Here is a 23,630-nt window from a genome sequence, read left to right as displayed (position 1 = left end):
CGCTATTAAGATGAAGTAGATTAGAGATGTTAATGGGAAAGAGTGGACTAGGTTTAAGCCTGATATCAACATACTTTATCCTTATTCAAGTTTGTCCCGAATCGAAATATGAGTTTAAAATTTTACCTAAGCCTGTCAATATTTATAAAAGAATAACTAAGCCCATTTTAAACTAGCTCATATTAATTTTTAATTTTTTTAAAAAATATTTATATATACGTTTTGACATTCTTCATGTCCATTTTACGGTCCATGTTTAGTGTTTGTGGTTGCCCCTCCAAACAATATCATCTTCAAGATTCGAACTTAAATCTTTCTCTTAAGAGTGTAATATGTCTCACTATTGCATGCAATCACTTCTTAATTATATTATTTTAATTTAATATTTAATAAATTTATATATTTTTTATTTATTGAAACTTTTTATATATTCACTCTAATATTATTTTAATAGTTACATTAGAGTAGTATTATATATTTAGTATAAAAATTTTTATGTGTTATAAATTACATAATATATCAAAATAACATAATATAAAATATTATAAACTTAAAATCAGGCTGGTTTGGACTTGAGTCATAAATGTTCAAGCCTAAGCCTGACCAATATTTTAAACGGATCTAATATTTTTATTTAAGCCCATTTTTTTCTAAAATTTTTGTCTAATCCTTTTTAAAATTTAATTAGACTTGAACAAATAACCTGAGCCATAAACATATCTAAAATAAATCTACGATAAATTATTCAATAGTCATAATATTTAAATTTATTTAACAATTTTCGTTTACTAATTAATAATCAAAATAAAATTAGAAATAAAATCTATATATAAAAATAAAATTTCACGAACAGCCTACTATTGTAATTTAATTAATTCGAAGGGATAAGTAGTATATGTTATATTAAAATAATAAAAAGAAGCTTTAGGCGGGAAATTTTAGCGCAAAAAATTGTAAAGCGGCTGAGGTCTCCGCAGTCGGCCATTCACCGCCTCTACTTGTCTCAGTGACTCAGTTGACAGACATGGACTACGATTCAGACTCCGACGGATCACATATATCAGCCACTCCTCCACGAGACCCACTCCCGCGGCGGCCACCGCAACCGCCTCCAAAACCTCCTACCTCCTACAAATCTACCGCAAGTACCAAACGCTCCTCTCATTTGGATATCATTTTCAAACTCAAAAAGCCATCTTCGTCGAAACACGATAAAATCGAACCCGTACCTGAACCTGAACCCATTCAACAACCGGACCTCCCTTCTCCAGTCGGTAATTTTCCCTTCCAGATTCGCCGTCCGTCGGATCAACCCCATCCAATCTCCATTGGCCGTTCCCTTGAAACCCTCCCCGCCGGTTTCTTCTCCACGCGTCGCGCCTCCTTCTCCAAAATTTGTAAACCTTCCCTCAATTTCGAACCGGAAACCTCACCAGAAATAACCGCCGAACCTAAAATTAATGGCTCTGACGGCCTGGGTTCTACCAAAACTTGTAACAAGAAGCTTCCTAATTTGATCAGAGGAGATGCCCCTTTACCCCCAGTTAAATTACAAAAGCGCAGCGAAGAAGGTAACTTCGTGAGGCTCAATTTCAATGGCTATAAACGCAAGTTCACAGCCAAAGGTAAAAAGATGAATAGTTACTCTTACAAATCAAAGTACTTCAAAAGAAGCAAGAGAAGAGTCAAATCCGAAGTCGATACGGGAAGCCTTTGCGACGAAGAAGGTTTAGTGTCGGAAATCAAGTTGCAGTCGAAAGCAGAGAAACCGAGTAGATGCGAGTCAGTTGAAGCGGCGATTTCGGCGGTTCGAAGCGCGGTGTCGGAGGAGAACCTGGTGAGGTTGTTGAAAGCTATTTATGGCTACGATTTGTTCCGTGATGGACAGTTGGAAGCGATCAAGATGATTCTTGCTGGCAAATCAACGATGCTAGTTTTGCCAACAGGAGCTGGGAAGTCGCTTTGCTATCAGATTCCGGCAGTGGTTTTGCCGGGGATTACGTTGGTGGTGAGTCCATTGGTGGCTTTGATGATTGATCAATTGAAACAGTTGCCCCCTATGATTCAAGGCGGTCTCTTGTCTAGCAGTCAGGTAGAACTGGGTTATTTCTCTCATTAAGAATTATTAGTAACTGATAGGTGGTATAATGTGGTTTTTGAACTCAATAGGGACCTGAAGAGGCTGCTGAGACACTGAGGATGGTTCAAGAAGGGAGCATAAAAGTGGGTTTACCGCTTTAGAACATTCTTGGTGAATATTATGTATGTTGGAATTTTGAATTGCTTTACTGCCCCAAAACTAATGTTTTCATGGGTTGTGTTTTAGGTGCTCTTTGTTTCACCAGAAAGGTTTTTGAATGCAGACTTTTTGTCAATATTTTCTACTCCTAACTCTACTCCTAACTTTGTATCACTTGTAGTGGTTGATGAAGCTCACTGTGTATCTGAATGGTGAGTTGTTGAACTAGCTTTCTTCTGATTATTGTTGGTTGTACCCCTTCAATGCCCAACAAAACTTATTTGATATCACTTGCATCAAAATGAATTTAAAATATACAGGTCGCATAATTTCCGGCCCTCATACATGCGGCTTGGGGCATCTTTACTTCGTGCCAAACTCAATGTTGAATGCATTCTTGCAATGACTGCAACTGCCACAACCACAACTTTGCAGTCTATCATGTCAGCTCTAGAGATTTCTTCAACAAATCTCATTCAAAAGGCACAAGTTAGGGATAATCTATGGTTATCAGTGTCTTTGAGCAGCAATAGGCAAGTCCCATGCTGGTTTTTTTAATTTAGTTCCACTTCACGGGTTAGGTTATCCTATGAATATACTTCTAACAGTTTGAACATCATAGAATGAAGGATATGCTAAAGTTGATGAAGTCCTCTCCTTTTTTGGAAGCTCAAAGCATTATTGTTTACTGCAAATTTCAGGTAAGATTGGTACTGACTCTTTTCATTTTTGAATTACTTTACTCTGTTCAATTGGATGTTCATGCCTAGTTCTTCTGAGCAGTTCTGCTTTTGGATAACTCATTTATGCTGATTCTGTAGATCACTTGTATAAGCAATTTAGCATCTTCTGCTACTAAATTTACTTGAAAGGGAAACAAACTATTTTTGTAATGCTTCTGGTCTCAGATTACTGTGGCTATTTGCTTTTATTTTATGCAGTCCATGTATAGTTCTCAGGCCATTAGTAATTTCTACTTGCACTGGATTTTGCAGTCTGAAACTGATGTGATAAGCAGGTACTTATGTGATAACAATATCTCTGCAAAGGTGACTATTTCTATATTGTTGCGTAATTTTTTCCATCATACTGTACGTTCCAGGCTTCTTGCAAGCTTATTTTTAATGTTCATGTAGAGTTACCATAGTGGTATGCTGGCAAGGGATCGTAGCCGCATACAGGAGCTATTTTGTGCCAACAAGATTAGAGTGGTGAGAATTATCCCGATTCAGTCTCACTGCAATATCTGTATTCTGCAGTGAATATGAATTATTTTTCCTTATGAAAGCTTTTAATGGTCATAACAAGTACCTCAATAACTGTCTATCTTTTATAAGGTTGTTGCAACTGTGGCATTTGGCATGGGGCTTGACAAGAGGGATGTGGGCGCTGTAAGAAGAAAAAGCTTACTCATAAATTCTGTGGTTTCTCTGCATTGTATTCACATAAAATCTAGTCTAGTTTTTTTCCACTTGGGCTTAGCTCAAATGTAGGGGTTAGTTGAAATTTACCTGATCATCCTAGGTTAAGGCCGTAGTACCCTCTTATACCTACATAAAATCTAGTCTTAAATTTAGGTGCATTAGTGAGTTAGGAAAGGGTATGTCACTGCTGCTCCTCTCTACTTCTGTTTCCCTAGTTGTAATCTTTACTGAGGTTTGACCCATCCTGCTAAAAGAAAGATTAGTTGTTAAGAACAGGCTTTTTCTATTCCGTCTCATTCATAAGAAATTACATAAATATTTATACACATAGCAAGCCTAACTTAGGAAACTCCATACTAGGAAACAGACTAACTCTAAGGATGCTGTCTAAAAAAAAACAGCCTTAAAGTTAGGGATAGTAATCAGTAAAATATTTACAGAATCCTATTTGATACACTTAAATATTCCTTAATTAGTAAACTGTAATCTGACACTCCCCCTCAAGCTGGGAAGTGGATATCATCCATTCTCAGCTTGCTTACTAGTTTTTGAAACAACTTTCCAGACAACCCTTTGGTAAGTATGTCTGCTAGTTGACCATCAGTGGACACAAATGGAGTGCAAATTAAGCCACTGTCCAGTTTTTCCTTTATAAAATGTCTGTCAACCTCAACGTGCTTCGTACGATCATGTTGAACTGGATTATGTGCAATATTGATAGCAGACTTATTATCACAATACAACTTCATTGGACCTTCCCACTTGATCTTCAAATCTTCCAAAATAATTTTTAGCCATAATAGCTCACAAATTCCAAGAGCCATCGCCCTAAATTCAGCTTCTGCACTAGATCTAGCCACAACATTCTGTTTTTTACTCCTCCAAGTCACAAGATTGCCTCCTAGGAAAGTGCAATAGCCCGAGGTTGATCTTCTATCAATCATAGACCCTGCATAATCTGCATCAGTATAGGCTTCAAGGGTTAAATTCTCCCCCTTTTTAAATAGGATTCCTTTACCTGGCGTGCCCTTTAAGTACTGTAGAATTTGATACACAGCTCTAAGATGTGATTTTTTGGGGTTGTGCATAAACTGACTTACAACACCGACTGCATAGGCAATATCCGGTTTGGTATGAGACAAGTAAATGAGCTTTCCCACAGTCTTTGATATGAACTTTTATCAACTGCTGCATCTTCTAGTGCATCTCCAAGTCTGTGATTCACCTCTATGGGTGTGTCTGCTGGTTTACATCCCAACTTGCCTGTCTCTGTCAACAAATCAACTATGTATTTTTGCTGAGATATGAAGATTCCTTCCCGAGAGTGTGCCACTTCAATACCAAGGAAATATTTTAACTTTCCGAGTTCTTTGACTTCAAATTCTTTTACTAGGCATTTCTTTAAATTCTCCATTCCTTCCAGGTCATCACCAGTCACTATAATGTCATCTACATAGACTAATAAAGCAGTCACTCCCCCTGAAGATGAGTGTTTTACAAACAGAGTGTGATCTCCTTGACTCTGTTTATACCCCAACTTGAGCATTACTTTGGTAAATCTTCCAAACCAAGCCCTCGGAGACTGTTTTAGTCCGTACAAAGCCTTTTTTAGTCTGCAAATTACCTGTCCTGTATTTGGACCGAATCCTAGTGGAACATCCATATAGACTTCCTCCTCAAGATCACCATGTAAAAAGGCGTTTTTTATGTCAAATTGCTGTAATTTCCAGCCTCGGTTGGCAGCTAGTGACAACAACACTCTCACAGTGTTCATCTTTGCAATAGGGGCAAATGTCTCAAGGTAGTCTACTCCATACATTTGAGTGTACCCTTTAGCAACCAATCTTGCTTTGTACCTCTCCAAGGAACCATCTGATTTATACTTCACTGTGTACACCCAGCGACATCCCACTGGTTTCTTTCCTCTCGGTAATTTCACCAAGTCCCATGTCTTTTTTTTTTAAGAGCTTCCATTTCAACCTTCATGGCATTTTTTCAATTCTCATCTTCTAATGCCTCGGATACTGTTTTGGGAATGGAGATAGAATTTAGGCTAGTAAGAAAGGCTTTGTGGTTACGGGACAAATTTTTGTAAGACAAAAATAAGTACAAGGGATGTTTTGTACAGGTTCTAATCCCTTTTCTAATAGCAATGGGAAATTCATCTAAATTTTCAGTAGTTTCAGTAGTAGGTTCAGTAGTAGGTTCAGCAATTACCTCAGGTTGTATAGGAGGAGAAGATGATTGAACTTGTACCGGTGCCTTCTTCCTTGAGTAAACCAGTAAAGGACGAGTAGTGTCCTGAATCCCTCTTTGTGATTTGGGTGTATTAGGCTCTGTTTCATGTTGCTGGATAGGAGCTGGAATGTGAGTGTTTGGTTGCTGGACGGGAGCTGGAATGTGTGTTTGGTTGCTGGACAGTAGCTGGAATGTCAAGAAGAAAGAATTCTCTGTCCTTATCTTCTGTGAATAAGATCTCCCCCTGAAGATAAGGACGAGTAAAGAAATTCTCTTGTTCTGCAAAAGTAACATCCGCTGATACATAAAATTTTTTTGTGGCTGGATGATAGCATTTGTACCTCTTTTGAGTGGAAGAATAACCGAGAAAGACACACTTGACAACTCCTGGATCAAATTTTTCTCTATTTTGAGAATGTACACGTACAAAGGCAACACAACCAAATATTTTAGGAGGAAGGCTACTTAAAGTACTAAAATCAGGAAAGAATTTTGCTAGAACTTGCATAAGACTTTGAAAGAATTTTGCTAGAACTTGCATAAGACTTTGAGATTCAAGGACTTTTGTAGGCAATCTATTTATCATATGAGTAGCAGTTAAAACAGCCTCCCCATTATTGTTTAGGGACATTTTTTTGGAACAAGAGGGCTCTTGTAATAGTTAAAATGTGACTATTTTTTCTTTCGGCAACACCATTTTGTTGGGGTGTGCTAACACAAGATGACTCATGTATAATGCCTCTTTCTTGGAAATATGGTGAGAGAAACTGATTGAAATAATCTTTGGCATTGTCTGACCTAAACCTTTTTATTTCAGCTCTAAATTGTGTTTTGATCATGTTGTAAAAGGTTGGAAAGACAGACCTTACATCAGATTTCTGTTTTAAAAGAAATATCCAAGACACACGGGTACAATCATCAATAAAGGATACAAACCACCGAGCCCCAGAAATATTTAAAATAGTGGATGGTCCCCAAACATCACTATGAATAAGAGTAAAAGGAACGGATGTTCTTTTATTGCTTAGCGGAAAAGAGGTACGTTTATGTTTTGCAAGTTCACAGACATCACAATGGAATTTTTCAACAGTTAATCCTTTGAACAATGAAGGAAACATAATTTTAAGGACTCTAAACGATGGATGACCAAGGCGGAGGTGATGGAGCTAAATTTGGTTTTAATAGATTCGGATATGAAAGATAATGGTGAGGAATTCAGAGCACTAACTTCTCCACTGGATTCCTCAAGATAGTATAGGCCATTTCCTTAGCATGTCCAATCATCTTCCTCGTATTCTGTTCCTGAAAAAGACATCGATTGTGATAGAAAACCACACTACAGTTAGAGTCTTTGGTAATTCTTTGGATGGATAGAAGATTGGTAAATAATTTTGGAACATGGACATTTTTAAGAGTAAGGGTTTTGTTTATAACAATATCACCCTGACCAGCTACTGTGATCACAGAACCATCGGCTATTGTTATCTTTCTACTACTAGGACAAGGTGTATATGAAACAAATTTTTGTGAGGAGTGGGTCATGTGGTCTGTAGCTCCTGAGTCAATGACCCAAGAACTTTTTGTGGGTATATCCGAGATTTTAGAATTTTGAGAAGAGGATATACTTGAAAAAACCAAACCACTAGTACCTATTGAAGGAGATTTTTCCAATGACCCCAGTAGATTCTTCAACTTCTCAATTTCTTCTTTACTGAACTCAACAGATGATTATTGAGAATTCCCTTCTCCAGTGTTGCTGGTTTTGACAGTTTCAGCCATGTTTCTTTTGAACAAATTTTACAGGCTTGAGGGTTGATCGGGAATGAGAAGAAGTTGCCAGACAAAGAAAAAAAATCCCAGAATTTGAGCCACAAAAACAGCTCTGATACCATGTTAAGAACTGGCTTTTTCTATTCCGCTCAGTCATAAGAAATTACATAAATATTTATACACATAGTAAGCCTAACTTAGGAAACTCTATACAAGGAAACAGACTAACTCTAGGGATGCTGTTTAAAAAAAAACAGCCTTAAAGTTAGGGATAGTAATCAGTAAAATATTTACAGAATCCTATCTGATACACTTAAATATTCCTTAATTAGTAAACTGTAATCTGACAGTTAGCAGAAAATTGTTAAGTAAGAGAACCAGTTTAGTTCTTTGGGAATCTCCAGACATACTTTTCCTTTTGCTGTGATTTGCTAGCATTAGATGTTGTACCACCATGTTTTACTAACACTATGTGTGTGTGTGTGTGTCTGTTGTTTACTTGAATTTGTTTCAGGTAATTCATTATAGCTTGCCAGAAAGCTTAGAAGAGTATGTCCAGGTTGACATTTGCTCCTTAACGATTAGGTTTTTGGAAGGCATTCTGTACCTCAATGTTTGCTAATCAAATGAATGTTCACCTCTAGCAGGAGATTGGTCGTGGTGGACGAGATGGGAGATTGTCCTATTGCCATCTATTTTTTGATGATGTCACATATTACAAGCTCCGTAGTCTTATGCACAGGTATTTAGCATGAAATTGATCTTACATGAAGCATTTATTGAGAGTATTCAAGAATTCTGAAACTTACATTCAACAATATTCAACATTGTGTTGTCAGTGATGGAGTGGATGAATTTGCAGTAAACAAATTCCTTTGTCAAGTTTTTGCTGATGACACAAGTTCACATAGCAAAGTTTGTTCCCTGGTCAAAGAATTAGCATCTCGCAAATTTGATATGAAAGAAGAGGTTCTCTCTTGTACCATCCTGAATGGACTTCTAGAATTTGCAATCAAATAGTTTCCATTAACAAATACTAAACAAATATGCAAGTTAAAACATTTGTACTGAAATTTGGACTAGGCTAATCATAGTATATCGTGATTCCTCTTTTCATTTTTCAAAACTATGTCGGCGGTCTGACATTTGGCAAATTATTGGCTATCATTCATCTAATTTGTTGTTTGCAGGTAATGCTCACACTTCTAACACATCTGGAGTTGGGTGAAACTCAATACCTGCATCTGCTTCCACAGCTAAATGTTACTTGTACTCTGAATTTCCATAAGGTAATGAAACCTTTCATAAATATCTCTTATATGTTAATTGCTTCAGGCAGTTAGGCTGTGGTGCTTTTTTAAGCCCTTAAGGGTCTTTTTCTTGAAATTTGGAAGCTTTGAAGTGACGTATTAACTGAAAGACTGAAATAATCTTACATATTTACAGACTTCCCCTATGTTACTTGCTGACAAGGATACTGCAGTTGCGGCCATTTTGAAGAAGTGAGTATATTTTTCATGCATGGTTACGTAGAATGGGAATTCTTCTCAGGCATACCTCCTGGCAGAGCAAGTTATGCTTTACCATAAAATTTCAGGTCAGAAATTAAGCAAGGGCAGTATGTGTTCAATATACCAACTGTGGCAAATAGCATTGGGGTTGCACCTGGTGATCTATCAAATCACTTGCAGAATCTAAAGGTTGGAGTTATTAAAAGAAACTAGTTCTCAATTATTATTATACATTGTTTATGTGTATTTGTGAGTAGCAGGCAACCTGTCTTCATTTGGGTGGAAGGCTTCTCAATATCAAAACAAAAACAATACTGAATTTTCATCATCTACCAATTAATAATATAATTATGAGAGACCATAAATGCTCAGGTTAAGACATTAGTTTATGTGCTTTGCTCCCAGATTATCTTATGAAGCTGAGTTTGCATGAAAAATTATGCATTATGGTTTATTAAGATCAGAAAAAAAGTAGATGCTCTGAAGGTGACTGCATCAACAAAGATTCCTGTTGATTTGCTTTATTTGCATGCTGAAACATAATTGTGTTCATATTCACTTTCCAATAGCCTATCAGCAATTGTAGAAAACTTAAAACTCATTTACATGATGGTTCAATGAACTTGTTTGAAGCAAAGTGTTATTTTTCTCTAGTTATATGTGATTACTATCCTGTTTTTTCTTGAAATTGATCTACCTTTTTTACTTCTATTATGAAGCTTATTTTTGGTTTCTTGTGTATGATTTGGAAGCAGCATCATTTTTTAACTTATTCTTTTTGGGATTATCTTAGGCAAAGGGAGAAATAACATATGAGTTGAAGGATCCAGCCTACTGCTATAAGATTGTTAAGGTTCCTAGTGATTTCTGTTCTCTCACGGAACTTCTTACCAGATGGTTACTGGATATTGAAAATTGCAAGGTATTGAGCCTTTCTTGAGTCATTTAAATGTTGTCAACGCAGTTCATAGGGTGTTAGAATTTTTTCTCTAGGGACATTTAGAAAAGGCATTTGTTACTGATTTTAATTGTAAATAATTTAGGTGGTTGTTATCCCTGGAGGAGATTCATGTCATATAATGTTGCAGTTTTTGTTTCTTGACTTGTAATAAGAAAAATGATGAGGTTATAAAGCAGCCTTTCTCCACCTCTAAATTAAGAAGTACTCTTGTTCTACTCTGATGACAAGAAATATGAGTATTGAAACAGAGGTAGAATTTGAAAGAAAAGCTTATGTATTTACTCATAGGAATCTCATACATATATACTAGTTTACAAAAGTTTAACTAGGAAAAGAAGTAAGAGTTTAATATAAATTCTAACACTACTACTAATATTTGTAACACTCCTTAGCCGAGACTATTTCCAGCATCGAGCACGAGGCATTACTAAACTTAATCTATCACTTAAATAGTTTTAAATTGTTTATTTAAGCTTTTCGGAATGTGCTGCCATTCTGCGTCGTAGTCGCCTAAAAATTCATATCTTGAGTTCCAAAACTCAAAATTAAGATCCGTAAATTTTTCCTGAAACTAGATTCATATATCTATCCACTAATTTTTTTCATAGATTTTTGACTTGGCCAATTAGTACAGTTTATTAGTTAAAGTTTCCCTTGTTTCAAAACTCGACTGCACTAACCTCTTCTTGCTACGAACCATGTTTCTTCCTGTACAAAATTCATATCACTAAGCCGTTTGTTTCTCTTAAAACTAGACTCAACAAGGATTATAACCATATAAAGTAAACCTTCTAATCAGTTTTTTACAATTTATGGTGAATTTCCAAAGTTGAAATAGGGGATCCAGAAATCGCTCTGACCCTGTTTCACTAAAACTCAGATATATCATATAATATAATACCTTTACCTGTTTTTCTTATTCCATAAGAAAATAGACATAATAAGATTTAATTTAATATATTATTCATCTTCAAACTATGTTTCTACAATTTTTAGTGATTTTTCAAAGTTACGTCATTTCTGTTACTTGAATCTGTTTTTAGGTTACTTTCAAATTTTTCATAATTTTCATGTGATAATCACCATTCAATCATACATATTAATAAACATGCATATCATCGGCCATTTTTATTAGCTAATCACTAGCAAGTATTTACACATCATTCATTGTTCATATTATACCAAAAGTAGCTAAGTTTCTATACATGCCATACACAAAACAAAACGTCTAACTATACCGAGTTATTTATTTGATAGTGTGATCGGCCTCCGACGTTTCCTTCGATCCCCGAGTGGTTAGATAAGTACTATAAGAAGAAGAAAATAAAGAGATTAAGCACTAGGCTTAGTAAGCTTACAAGCAAATAAATCACAACATTCAACATAATGGATAATTATGCATAATATCATCTAACATCATAAATTTCTTTACTTCTCAATTTCTATCTTCTTCTTTATTCCTTTACCTTCTTTCTTACCTGACCTTTTCTTTTTCATAAATATAATCTACTTTTCCTTTGCTGTTAATTCACTGTAATTTAACTCGTATTCTGACCCGTTGAACCACTCGGAATACTAAGGATACTAGGGTCATTCTTGTCTATCAATACCCTGCCAATGCCATGTCTTTGACATGGACTTACATGAATTATTCCTGTCTCCAATGCCATATATAATATGGACTTACATGGCTCAATCCTGTCTCCAAAGCCATATTTCTAATATGGAATTACATGGCTCATTTCTGTTCTGTCCTGTCAACCCTAATATCCTAACATTCCTAGGGTTCAACCGGGGCTTTCTAACACTTTTCCTCTATCACTTCACCTTAAATTCGACTTTAAATATTTTCATAACATAAATATATAAATGCTGGAAATTTACAATAATAATGTAAAATAAAAGAATATTGCATTTATTTACTGTAAACTTACCTCGATACAAAATGTGACTAAAGTTTACAATTTAGTCCTTTACTTTTTCTTTTCCCCGATTTACTCTCGAATTTCGCTCTTCTTGATCTATAATAGCAAATTTAGCTTATTTAATATCAACATTTATCAAAACAACCCTTTACTCAAACTTTGGAAAAATCACATTTTTGCCCCTAAACTTTCACATATTTACACTTTTGCTCCAAGGCTCGTAAATTAAACTTCATCCTATTTTCTCATGTTTTATGACATACTGATCATTTTTCCCTTCTATGACAACATCAAATTCACACACTAACATGTACTTATGACTATTAGGTATTTTTACCGATTAAGCTTTTTTACTCGTTTTCACTTAAAACCAAGTAGCACAAGTTGTCTAACATAATTTAAAGCCTCATATTCCATCATAAAACATCAAAATACACAAATTTCACCTATGGGTATTTTTCCAAATTTGATTCCTAACTTAAATTATTGCTAGCATAAGCTTTATCGAGCTACCGGGACTTAAAAAACGTAAAGATCATTAAAAACGGGGCTTGGAATCACTTACTATAAAGCTTGAAAGTTGAAGAAACCCCAGCTATGGAGAGAGGTAAGGTTCGGCTGGTAACTTGAAGAAGATGATACAATTTTATCATCTTTTTACCTTTTTATTAATGTTAATAACCAAATGACCATAATACCCCTCCTTACTGAACTTTCAAAAATTCCTTCCATGTCCTAATTTTGTCCATGAACTTAAAATTGGTCAAATTACCATTTAAGATCTCCTAATTAATATTCCAAAATAATTTCATACTAAAAACTTCTAGAATGAAAGTTTTGCAAATTATTCGATTTAGTCCCTAACCTCAACTTAAGCACTTTATGCATAGAATTTTATCACGAAATTTTCGTACAATCATGTAATCATACCATGAACCTCAAAATAATAATAAAATAAATTTTTTTCTACCTCAGATTTGTGGTTTCGCAACCACTGTTCCGTTTAGGCCCTATTTTGGAATGTTACAATATTACTTTCACAAGCATAATAGTTGATGCTATTTTCAATGCACCTAACAAACACATCAACCTGTTGGCAGTGCTAATTTTCTGTGATTTCTAGCATACAGGCTCTGATATTCTCTTTGAACATTTTCTGCTGTTCTTGCTTCTTTTGACTTGAATTGGATATTTTACTTTTAAATCAGGTATGGAAATTGGATGCCATGTACAGTTCTGCAGTTTTTGCAGTGGATACATGTGAGAAGACACATGATTGCAATGTTGCTCAGCAGACAACATACTTGCAAGAGAGAATTTCGGATTATTTTAGGGGGGACAATAACCTTGACGTCCTTGATAAGATGGGTCAGAACAGGTACACTAATTCTTCGTCTTTGGCTTTTAGACAAAGATGAATGTCATCTAACAATTGTCCAAGATGGTCTTTGAGTTCTAATTTAAATCTATATGAATAATGTCCTGTTCACACTTCTATTTTATCTATTTGAGTTTTTCATGCTGAATAAATCATCTATTCCTTTCTCTCTTTTTTATTTGTATATCACCATAATGATAGAACTATCATGTTTGTTTGCAGCCCTTTTCTTCGAGCAGATATAAAGGTGAGATTTATACAGACAATGCAATTCTGTATCAAGATACTCATGTTTGGTAGTTCTACAACATTTCGTCTGTTTTGGTCAAACAGGTCTTTCTGCAGAGCAACTCAAATGTCAAGTTTACTCCAAGAGCTATTGCAAGGATAATGCATGGAATTGGAAGCCCAGCGTATCCTTCTTCAATTTGGTCAAGAACTCATTTCTGGTATCTTCTATATTTCCCTTGGTTTGTTTGTCATATTTGGAGGGAGTTAACACCATTACTTGCTGGTGAATGTCAAGCATCCATTGAGCAATCCAGTTTAACATCTTGAGCAAATCATAATATCTTATATTTTTATTATTTTGTTTTAATTATAATGCTCATACATAGGAATTGTTAACATCAAGAGCAGTTGCAAGTTTTTTGTCTCAGTATAATGTAAGATTTAATTGGTCATATGATAGCTTGTCAGTTGTCTAGAAATTCTTGGGCCATATTTTCTACCAAGTAGGCCACATGACTTGTAATACCCATGAAAAGAATGTTCTCTTTTTTTTCCTAGATGTCTTTCCCAAAGGTTTTTAAGAGATCTTTAGAAACTACATAAAAAAATTAGTACATTTGTTTCACATTTTTCCTGGCATCCTGCGTGATAATCCTATTAAGTTTTGGAATAGCCAGGTGGTGCAAGAATGAACTGTACTGGATCAAATGTTGCATAATGTTGACTAAATTCAGGGCTTTATTGAACTTTACATTTGAGACGAAGTCCAAGGATAATCATTGTCATTGTACTGCCCTTTAGCCTTTTGCTTTGACAGTGTGCTTCATCACCACATAGCCATGGTTCTATAATCTTTTTCATGAAAGGAGAGAGCTGATTATTCTGATGCTGAGTTGCAGGGGAAGGTATATACAAATAGATTTCAAGGCGGTAATGAATGCAGCAAAGGCAGAACTCATGAATTTTGTTGGGAAAGATGCACCTTAGATCTTTGCCTCATGGACGATATGCAAGCAACTTTATTTGAGAGCCATATCAAGGTACTGATGCCTTCCTTCACCCCCCCCAATATATACATTTGTCCAGCTATTTTTGTGAGTTAAATATCATTTCTCATTTATCGATGATTTTGATACTTCTTTTTGACTATGCTTTGGCGGTCTAGAAGTTGGTTTGCAGAGTAGAGAAAACATGATAAAAATGCAGTCGCATGTGTAATTTATATGACAGGTAAACTTCTTCACCTTTCTCCATTTCGGAACTTAAGAAGGTTTTTTCTAGTGATCTTTTCTTTATGTTTACATTCGAAAAACCAAATTCAGGTCAAGGAACAGCTGCATAATTAAAATGAATTAAGGCTTTGAACTTCCAAAGGATACTAGGAATGCAAATAGTTACTATATTGCAAACAAGCATGCGGCATGATGAACTTGTCCCTTTGCTCCCTGCATAACATTTACGGGAGGCAATGCCATTTGCAATTTTTCATGCATGATGGTCAGCATGTTTACTATTTGCAATTTAGCCTATTTTATTTGGCTCCAAGAATGGACATAACTCATGAGTGATCCTTTCCCTTTTATGGTCTATGACATTTCCGCCCATTGTTGTCTTCCAAGTTACAACAACGATGAATTGATAGTAAATTTTAAACTTAGGGTTTGTTTGTTTGACTGAAAATGATTTCTAAAAAATAACTTTTTTGGAAAAGTTAATATTTTCTGGTGTTTGGATGAATCTGTATAAAAATATTTTCTGTTGTTTGACAGATTTCTTGAAAATATTTTATAAAATCTGTTTTAAATTAAACATACATTCGAGAAAATTTTTTTTATTGTTTAATTGAGCTTATTTTATATCTATTAAATTTATATTTTACAGTATTTTTATATATATTGCAATGATTTATTTATAAATATTCATTTTTCATACAACAATACTCAAAATCTTGGAATCACAGTATCATATTTGTAACATCTGCAGTAACTAAACTCTACAAATCAAAACATCTCCACTTTTAAATATTTTATCCTAGTAAATTATTAATTACCAATGGAGTAACATATTCCTAGTAACACAACAAGCTGATAATAACTGAGCTAATTCATAAAAGATTATATTATCTATTATTCTTCTTCATACACTACGTTTTTCTTGCTTGGCAAAGGCACCATGAAAAGTTGCATTTTTATTTAAATTTTCATAGGGAAACCCATACCAAAACAAAAAGAGTAGAACATAAATAAACAGAGTCTTCAGTTGACATTAGTCTCAAGTTTGATCTTTGAATTAATCTCTTACCTCTTTCCCCTTATAAATAAAAAGTGGTATTTATGCAAAAATAAAAAAAAAAAAATCAGTAGTTAACTTTGTCACTTGAGTGACCCATTTAAAAGGAAGAATTACATTTTGAGAATAATAGGAGATTTCTTAATGGCCTTTGGTGTTGGAACCTATTAAAAGAAATAAAGACATAATGGAAGAAAAATATTTGAATAGTGGAATCAAATCATAGCAAGGATTAGCAAACTTGATCAAGTATCAGTATTATTATCATCCATCAAGGAACAAATATAAGTGATAGATAGATAGTAGTTTTGGTAGTTAGGTGCAATCCTTTAGAATTACATCTTTTCCTTCATTACTAATCTATGCCCATGAGCTAAAATTAATTATCTTTGTGCAAAATTATGAGGTTCCATTCAATGTCCAAAATTCAGAGCAAGGTAAATGCTTTTGAAAATTAAATAAAAATATATATAGCATAATAAGGAATACTGTGGAATTAAAATTCGAACAGATGAGTTTTATATAAGCAAATCCAATTTTCTAAAATAAATGCTCTAAGTATTCGAGTGAATGCTTAGAAATATCATGACAGCAAGGCGTGGAAGTGCATGAAGTAAAGTAGGATAGCAAATGTTAATAAAAATACAACCCTCACTTTTTATTTGTCTACTCAAGGATTTTAAGGACACTAGTTATCAGTGTCACTATATTTTTAAGTGCATTCCCAACGACCTCACAATCAAATAAGCCTAATATGGCCATTAACTTTTTCATTTAAAAGGAGTAGCAGAATTGGCATTGACAAGAAGTAGACAACAAATATGAAAACAGACATTTCTTTTGGGATAAAAGAGCTGTAGCTAACAGATATCCTATAATTAGCTTCTGAATATGAAAATCAGCAAAGGTAATACGAATATACTCTAAATTGCAGTGCAATACCACAATTGGTTGTCTTGTCTTTTAGGGAATTTAATTTTGTTTTAAAATTTGTAACCCAATTTAAAGATTGCATTGAATGGTATCATTATTGGATAAATTCACCAATAAGAGTTGTATAGGGCAAACGTTTGAAATGAACAATAACACCATACAATTAGAGACCCATTCAGATCATCACCATTACAAACAGATAAGACAAAATAAAAGTAATTGGCATTGCATTCTATCGAAAAAAACAACTAACATAATTTTAGCAAAAATAAATATTTTGACATTTTGCCATGTACCGGAGAATAGCATGAAAATATTCATTTCCACAATCCTAATCCTAGAAAACAAAATTGAAGACAAATCAGAAATATCCCAAATAGAATTTAAAAAAAAAAAACCCAAATGTTACCTCTTTGGCAGTCAACTCAGAAGCCTAAGGAAGGACGAAATTAATAGTGAGTTTGGAAGGGATGGAGAAAAGAGTGGGAGGACGAGGTTGTATAAAAGAGAGGAGTTTTAGGAGGGTTTATATTGGGGATCACTTTAGTCCACGCCTCCTTGAATGTGGCATCCACAGAGGGAGCCACTGGCAGATCAGTGGAGAAGGGTTGAGCCCTTGCTACCAAAATGGGTCGACGGGCCAATAGCATTGATGCTCGACACAACATTCTGGGAAGGGGGTTAGTGGTGATTGTTCAGCTATTGCAAGGTCGGAGACAGAGTCTGAGAAGAGGGGTTGTTTAGTCTCTTTCTTCACTCTTTTGTTTTGGTACTTTGTATTTGTGAAATCGTTGCTGGCTGACGGCAATGAGTAGATTAGAGTGACAAGGATGGGGGAAGGGGGAAGGGGAAGAGGCTTCAAGTTAAGTTTAGTGGTAAAGGGAAAAACTTTGGAAAACTTCCTACCAAAATAAAATCTGTAAAACATTTTCTTAAAAGAAATATTTTTTTCCCGTGTTTTGTAAAAGGTGTTACAGTGGGAAATTATTTTCAGCTAAACAAATATTGGAAAATGTTAAACAAACACAACTTAAAAGAAAAAGGAGAGACCCAATTCACTGAAATGATAGTGAAATTATTAGGATGAAATATTAGATATTCAAAACTGATAGTAGTTCTGCATTTAATTATCCATTATTACAGGAAATAATCTAATTTGACATTTGAATTTTCAATCTTCTGTTATCTGCAGCCTGCTAAGGTTGAGGAAAGGTTTACAGTTATTTACTTGGCACTTCTCCCTTTATGAGAGGATGGATACTGTTGGAGGAGGGAGCTGAAGTCGTAATAGTTGGTTTTATTTCTTTATTTTTATTAGGATTTATATGCATCTATGAAAAAATTCCTTAACAGGCCTCTGAATATAATAAATGAATGGAAAGGAATCTGGATAATATCCAGCATATAATAATTAAACTCAGTGCTTTGCATGGAATTATTAGTAACTTTTTGTTGGGTAAATTAGTCTAGTTAGTCACTCAACTTTATGACATTTTCATTTTGGTCATCCATTTTTAAAAAAAATATTAATTTGGGTAAAAAACACTAAAGATTAAAGTGAAAGGTAGAAATTAAAATGATGCATTGTAAATTGTTAAATTGCACTTGTTTATTCTCTTGTTGGAGGTTTTAAAATTTTATTTTTCTTTTTAATATTGAAATTCTAAATTTCAAAGTATGAAAATTAATTAAGTAAATTATTGAAAATTTTTTATTAGATAGTGTTAATCAATTTGTTATTATAATATTAAAATTAATTAAATTATTCTCTTAAATTTTAAAATTTATTTTATGTTTTAAAATTATTTTAAACAAAATCAATTCAAATAACTCATATTTAATCTTTGTAATTAATTAATTTTATATTTTGTGTCAAGCAAAATTTTCAATTTTTTCTAAAACTTTTTTATCCAAAGGAAGTAATTAAAAGAAATTTAAGTTTTATATACCATTAACTAAGGTTAAGATCGATTTCATTAGTTTAAGAGAATATCGTTCTTTTAAATTCTTATTTTTTGTCAAATAAAGTGCATTCATTCATAAACTAAATAATAGGTTTGAAAATAGGAAAGTTTGCTTTATCAGGTACTACAGGCATCGCCATAAAGTTTGGTGTGGCATGATAGACAACAAAGTCATTTGAAACATTCCTAAGAAATTTAGAAGATAGTTTTTATATAATATTTAAAATTATTCATAAATTTTTTTGATATTTCATTCTGTACTACTCACAATGCTTATGCCAACCGTGGCTTTCGCTGTAAATATGCAAAAGTATAATGTTATAGAATGGCTCAAGTAAAATCCTGCAACCAGTTATCAAAGGTTCTAGCCATAAGTTAATTTGTAATGGATTTATTAGAGAGCATCAAAATAATAGATGTAGCCTCAACTTTTTGAACAAGATTTTCAATATGCAGATTTGGTGACTGAAACTTCAGCTGTCGTATTAGTCTTGGCAAAGCTCGGATTTCCAAGTTACAATAATGGAGTGAGGACATTGAACTGATGTAATGTCAGCCACTTGAGAGAAAGCGAGGTGGATAAACCCCGTTTCGCTAAATGTTTATTTCTTTCTATTCCCATCCCGTGTGTAATATTTGACTGTAAGATTTTGATACGATCCGTCTCGAGGTGAGTCGAGTCGTATGTGAAATGCCCGATCGTCTACGAGAAGTAACGTTAACTTAGTTTAGAAATTTTTAAAAACAGAAGTCGGGGTTGAGAAGAAAGGTGTCTGAAAGAAATGGTTTAGATGTAATGGCACGACATGGTCGATTTTTGGTATGTTTGGGTTAAGAAAGAAATGGGATCGATCAAAGAATGCAAACAAGAACCAATACCGATTTGGTATCGACTCGTTATTTATATGCGCTTTATTTTTGTTCGGTTTAGGTTTGGAAAAGGGAACCTCGACCCACTATCCAACAAGATAGGAACCTCGGTATGTTGAACGCCACACTACGGATAGTGATAAGTTCAGGTTCGACAAAGAACACGGTTGACACAACTAGAACGCTAGGAACGCCAATCGAATCTTTGAACGAAATATAAGAAAAGTTTGCCTCATAATTTCGGCAGCATAACATTAACAAAGTTTCAAAAGTCCCTTTACATCGAAAATGAACAAGTATTTATAGGCCTAAAGTCTAGGTAGCCGATTGGCCTTTCATACTACAATTTAATTAAAAGAAAATTCTAGAAACATTAACTCTTAATGTGCATGACTAGATTTGGCTATGGGAATGGTGGATGAATGCACCTTCATGCTTAAGAAAAACAAAATGAGTGCATGATGTCCAATGGTCACTTGTAAGGTTTGGCCAACCTTGTTAAATGAAGCAATGTTTGGCCAAAAATTATGAATTAATTGTGGATACTCCAAGGGCCAACATATGTGTGAAAAACGAATGTTGAAGAGTCTTCTAGTGTGAAAAAGATGAGCCGAAAAGTCTTGCCATGTGAACATAGATGTGAAACGAATTAAGGATATTCATGGGGAAGCTAATCGGCCAAGCTATCTTCATGCATGTGAGGGTGTCCTTTGGCCGAATGGTCACCTTGAAAAATGAAGAGATAGCACACCATACATGAATGGAAACATTCATGAACCTTGAAAACATTGAATGTGATCATACATGCACTTAGCCGAACATGCACCTAGGAGATTCAAGTCCATTGTGTTCCTACAAGAAATGTGAACAGAATTAATTCAAGCTAATGTGAACAAAATATCAACATTAAATTCGGTTATGACAAATTTAATTATCATCAATAAACACTTTTAAGACATATTTAATAAAACTAATGTGAACTAAATTTAATATGTGGGATATTAATTAACTAATTATTGAACTTATTAAATAAAAAGTCAATAATAGTCAAATAAAGTCAAAGTGAACTCCACGAGCTGATGTTTAATTCATGAGCTAAACCCGAGCTGGGCTTAGACTGGTGAACTGATAATGAGCTGGTCCCGAGCTGTGGAACTGGGATGAGCTGAATCCGAGCTAATAAACTGGTGTTGAGCTGCATGGGAGCTAACTTGAACTGGAGGTGAACTCAGTGAGCTGAAATGAACTTGTAGAAGAGTTCGGCATGGATTCTTAAAGTTGCCACCAGCTAGTTCGGTAGGTCTAGCATTGACATCATCCCACATTTGCTGAACTAAAGCTATAACAACTTCTTTAAATTGTTTTGCACGAGCCCTTGTGATCGATCCTTGAGGTAGCACCATCGGATCTTGGCTCGGACTTAACTTATGGGAAAGCGTGATCGTATCATCCTTCCCCTCTTGAAATTTACTTGTCCTCAAGTCAGTATCTACATCGAAAGGAGTCAGGTCAGAGACATTAAAACTAGCACTAACATTGTACTCACCCGGCAAGTCAAGCTTATACGAATTTTCATTGATTCACTCTATGACTTGAAAGGGACCGTCTTGTCGCGGCATCAATTTTGATCTTCGTTGAGCCGGAAACCTCTCTTTTCGCATGTGGACCCAGACCCAGTCTCCGGGTTCAAATACAACTCTTTGTCGTCCTTTGTTGGCTCGTTGGATGTATTGCTCGGTTCGAGATTCAATATTCTCTCGAACTTTCCTATGTAGTTCCTTGACAAATTCAGCCTTTTTCCTTGCATCTGTATGAATAAATTGATCAATAGGAAAAGGTAATAAATCAAGAGGAGTAAGAGGATTAAATCCATAAACAGTCTCAAAAGGAGAAAATTTGGTTGCCGAGTGAACAGAGCGGTTATAAGCGAACTCGATGTGGGGTAAGCATTCTTCCCACGTCTTGAGGTTCTTTCGTACCAACGCTCGCAACAAAGTTGACAAAACTCAGTTTACCACCTCGGTTTGGCCATCCGTTTGGGGATGACAAGTGGTTGAAAACAATAATTTCGTCCCAAGTTTTCCCCATAATGTCCGCCAAAAATGACTCAAGAACTTTGTATATTGATTGGAAACGATCGTTCTTGGTAATCCATGCAATCGTACAATTTCCCTAAAAAACAAATTAGCAATATGCACAGCGTCATCAGTTTTAGCACAAGAAATAAAATGTGACATTTTAGAGAATCTATCGACTACAACAAAGATTGAGCCTTTCCCTGTCTTAGTTTTCGGCAATCCAAGAATAAAATCCATAGAAACATCGGTCCACGGGTGTCGGGAATGGGAAGTGGTGTGTAAAGTCCATGAGGTTAGACCTTCGACTTAGCTCGTTTACAAATTAGGCAGCGTTCACAGATCTGCTCCACGTCTCTCCACATTCGCGGCTAGTAAAATGTTCATGGAGGGTCGACAATGTCTTACTTATTCCAAAGTGTCCCATCAGGCCACCACTATGCGCCTCCAACACAAGTAACTCTCGAATGGAGCCTTTTGGTATACACAACCTATTTTCTTTAAAAAGAAACCCTTCGTGCCTGACAAATTTCTCAAAAGAACCATTTTCACAAGCAGCATATATAGTTCCAAAATCTTCATCATTAACATACAACTCTTTCATATGGTAAAAACCAAGTAACTTAGAATCAAGAGTAGTCAATAAGGTATACCTCCGTGACAAGGCACCAGCCACTACATTTTCTTTACCGTTCTTGTATTTGATGACGTAGGAAAATGATTCTAAATACTCGACCCATTTCGCATGTCATTTGTTGAGTTTATGCCGACCTTTAATAAACTTAAGTGCTTCATGATCGGAGTGAATCACGAACTCCTTCGGTCTTAGATAGTGCTGCCAAGTTTCAAGTGATCGAATCAAGGCATACATCTCTTTGTCGTATACCGGATAATTGAGGGAAGCGCGACTTAGTTTCTCGCTGAAGTACGCCACCGGTCTTCTGTCTTGGGTCAACACAGCTCCGATTCCTACACCTGAGGCGTCACACTCAATTTCAAATGTTTTAGTAAAATCGGGAAGGGACAATAAAGGAGCTTTCACAAGACATTCTTTAATCAAATTAAATGAACGTTCTTGATCTTCAGACCAGTGAAATGCAGAGTTTTTCTTAATTACGCTTGTTAAGGGTGCTGCAATGGTACTGAAGTTGGGCACAAATCGACGGTAGAAGCTAGCCAATCCATGGAAGCTTCGAACTTGGCTAATGTTCGTCGGACGCGGCCATTCCTGAATCGCTCGAACTTTTTCTTGATCCACCTCCAAACCGTTGGCACTCACAACATATCCTAAAAACACAACTTCATCAGTGCAAAATGAACATTTTTTGAGATTAGCGTACAATACCTCTTTTCGTAAAGTTTCCAACACCGCACGTAAATGTGGTACGTGCTCCTCTAAAGTTTTGCTGTAGACCAAGATATCGTCAAAGTATGCAACACAAAATTTACCAATAAATGCACGTCATACATGGTTCATCAATCTCATAAAAGTACTGAGAGCATTTGTAAGGCCGAATGGCATTACCAACCATTCGTACAAACCCAATTTCGTTTTGAAGGCCATTTTCCATTCATCGCCTTCTCGCATTCTTATTTGATGATAGCCACTTTTAAGATCGATTTTCGTGAAAATTCGGGCACCACTTAATTTTTCAAGCATGTCGTCAAGACAAGGTATTGGGTGTCGATACTTGATAGTGATTTTGTTGATGGCGCGACAATCCACACACATCCGCCACGACCTATCTTTCTTGGGTACAAGCAGCACCGGTACCGCACAGGGACTTAGGCTCTCTCGAATCTATCCTTTGTCCAGGAGTTT

The 23,630-nt window shown here is 35.2% G+C and overlaps 1 protein-coding gene across 8 annotated transcripts; it reads left to right on the top strand.

The window, feature by feature from the left end:
* Window positions 1-915: 915 nt before the first annotated feature.
* Window positions 916-18,264, top strand: LOC107916626 (ATP-dependent DNA helicase Q-like 5). 8 transcript variants are annotated; one of them, XM_041109657.1, is made up of 21 exons: window positions 918-2,092; window positions 2,170-2,223; window positions 2,327-2,451; window positions 2,560-2,772; window positions 2,862-2,940; window positions 3,181-3,288; window positions 3,376-3,450; window positions 3,577-3,630; window positions 8,186-8,230; window positions 8,319-8,413; window positions 8,511-8,640; window positions 8,862-8,960; window positions 9,118-9,173; window positions 9,269-9,371; window positions 9,976-10,104; window positions 13,277-13,446; window positions 13,669-13,693; window positions 13,780-13,895; window positions 14,577-14,717; window positions 14,846-14,907; window positions 18,092-18,264. In XM_041109657.1, exons 1-19 carry the CDS (start codon window positions 1,025-1,027, stop codon window positions 14,662-14,664), a joined length of 2,832 nt encoding a protein of 943 aa, XP_040965591.1. In that variant the 5' UTR covers window positions 918-1,024; the 3' UTR covers window positions 14,665-14,717; window positions 14,846-14,907; window positions 18,092-18,264. The 8 variants fall into 8 exon arrangements, with proteins under 8 accessions (XP_040965671.1, XP_040965591.1, XP_040965578.1 ...); XM_041109644.1 differs by having other exon boundaries at window positions 14,843-14,907; XM_041109604.1 differs by lacking the exon at window positions 18,092-18,264 and adding an exon at window positions 15,000-15,334.
* Window positions 18,265-23,630: the final 5,366 nt, after the last annotated feature.

Source organism: Gossypium hirsutum, chromosome A01 (genome assembly GCF_007990345.1).
Source record: "Gossypium hirsutum isolate 1008001.06 chromosome A01, Gossypium_hirsutum_v2.1, whole genome shotgun sequence".
Lineage (NCBI taxonomy): Eukaryota > Viridiplantae > Streptophyta > Magnoliopsida > Malvales > Malvaceae > Gossypium > Gossypium hirsutum.
Note: the sequence above shows the minus strand (reverse complement) of the source record. Positions and strands in the feature narration are given on the sequence as shown.

Bases quoted from the DNA above. Each gene is read 5' to 3' on its own strand.
- LOC107916626 (XM_041109657.1), top strand. From the start codon at position 1,025: ATGGACTACGATTCAGACTCCGACGGATCACATATATCAGCCACTCCT. The intron at 2,224-2,326 runs GTGGGTTTACCG...GTTGTGTTTTAG, and splicing joins TTCAAGAAGGGAGCATAAAA to GTGCTCTTTGTTTCACCAGA. The intron at 13,896-14,576 runs GTATCTTCTATA...GCTGAGTTGCAG, and splicing joins TGGTCAAGAACTCATTTCTG to GGGAAGGTATATACAAATAG.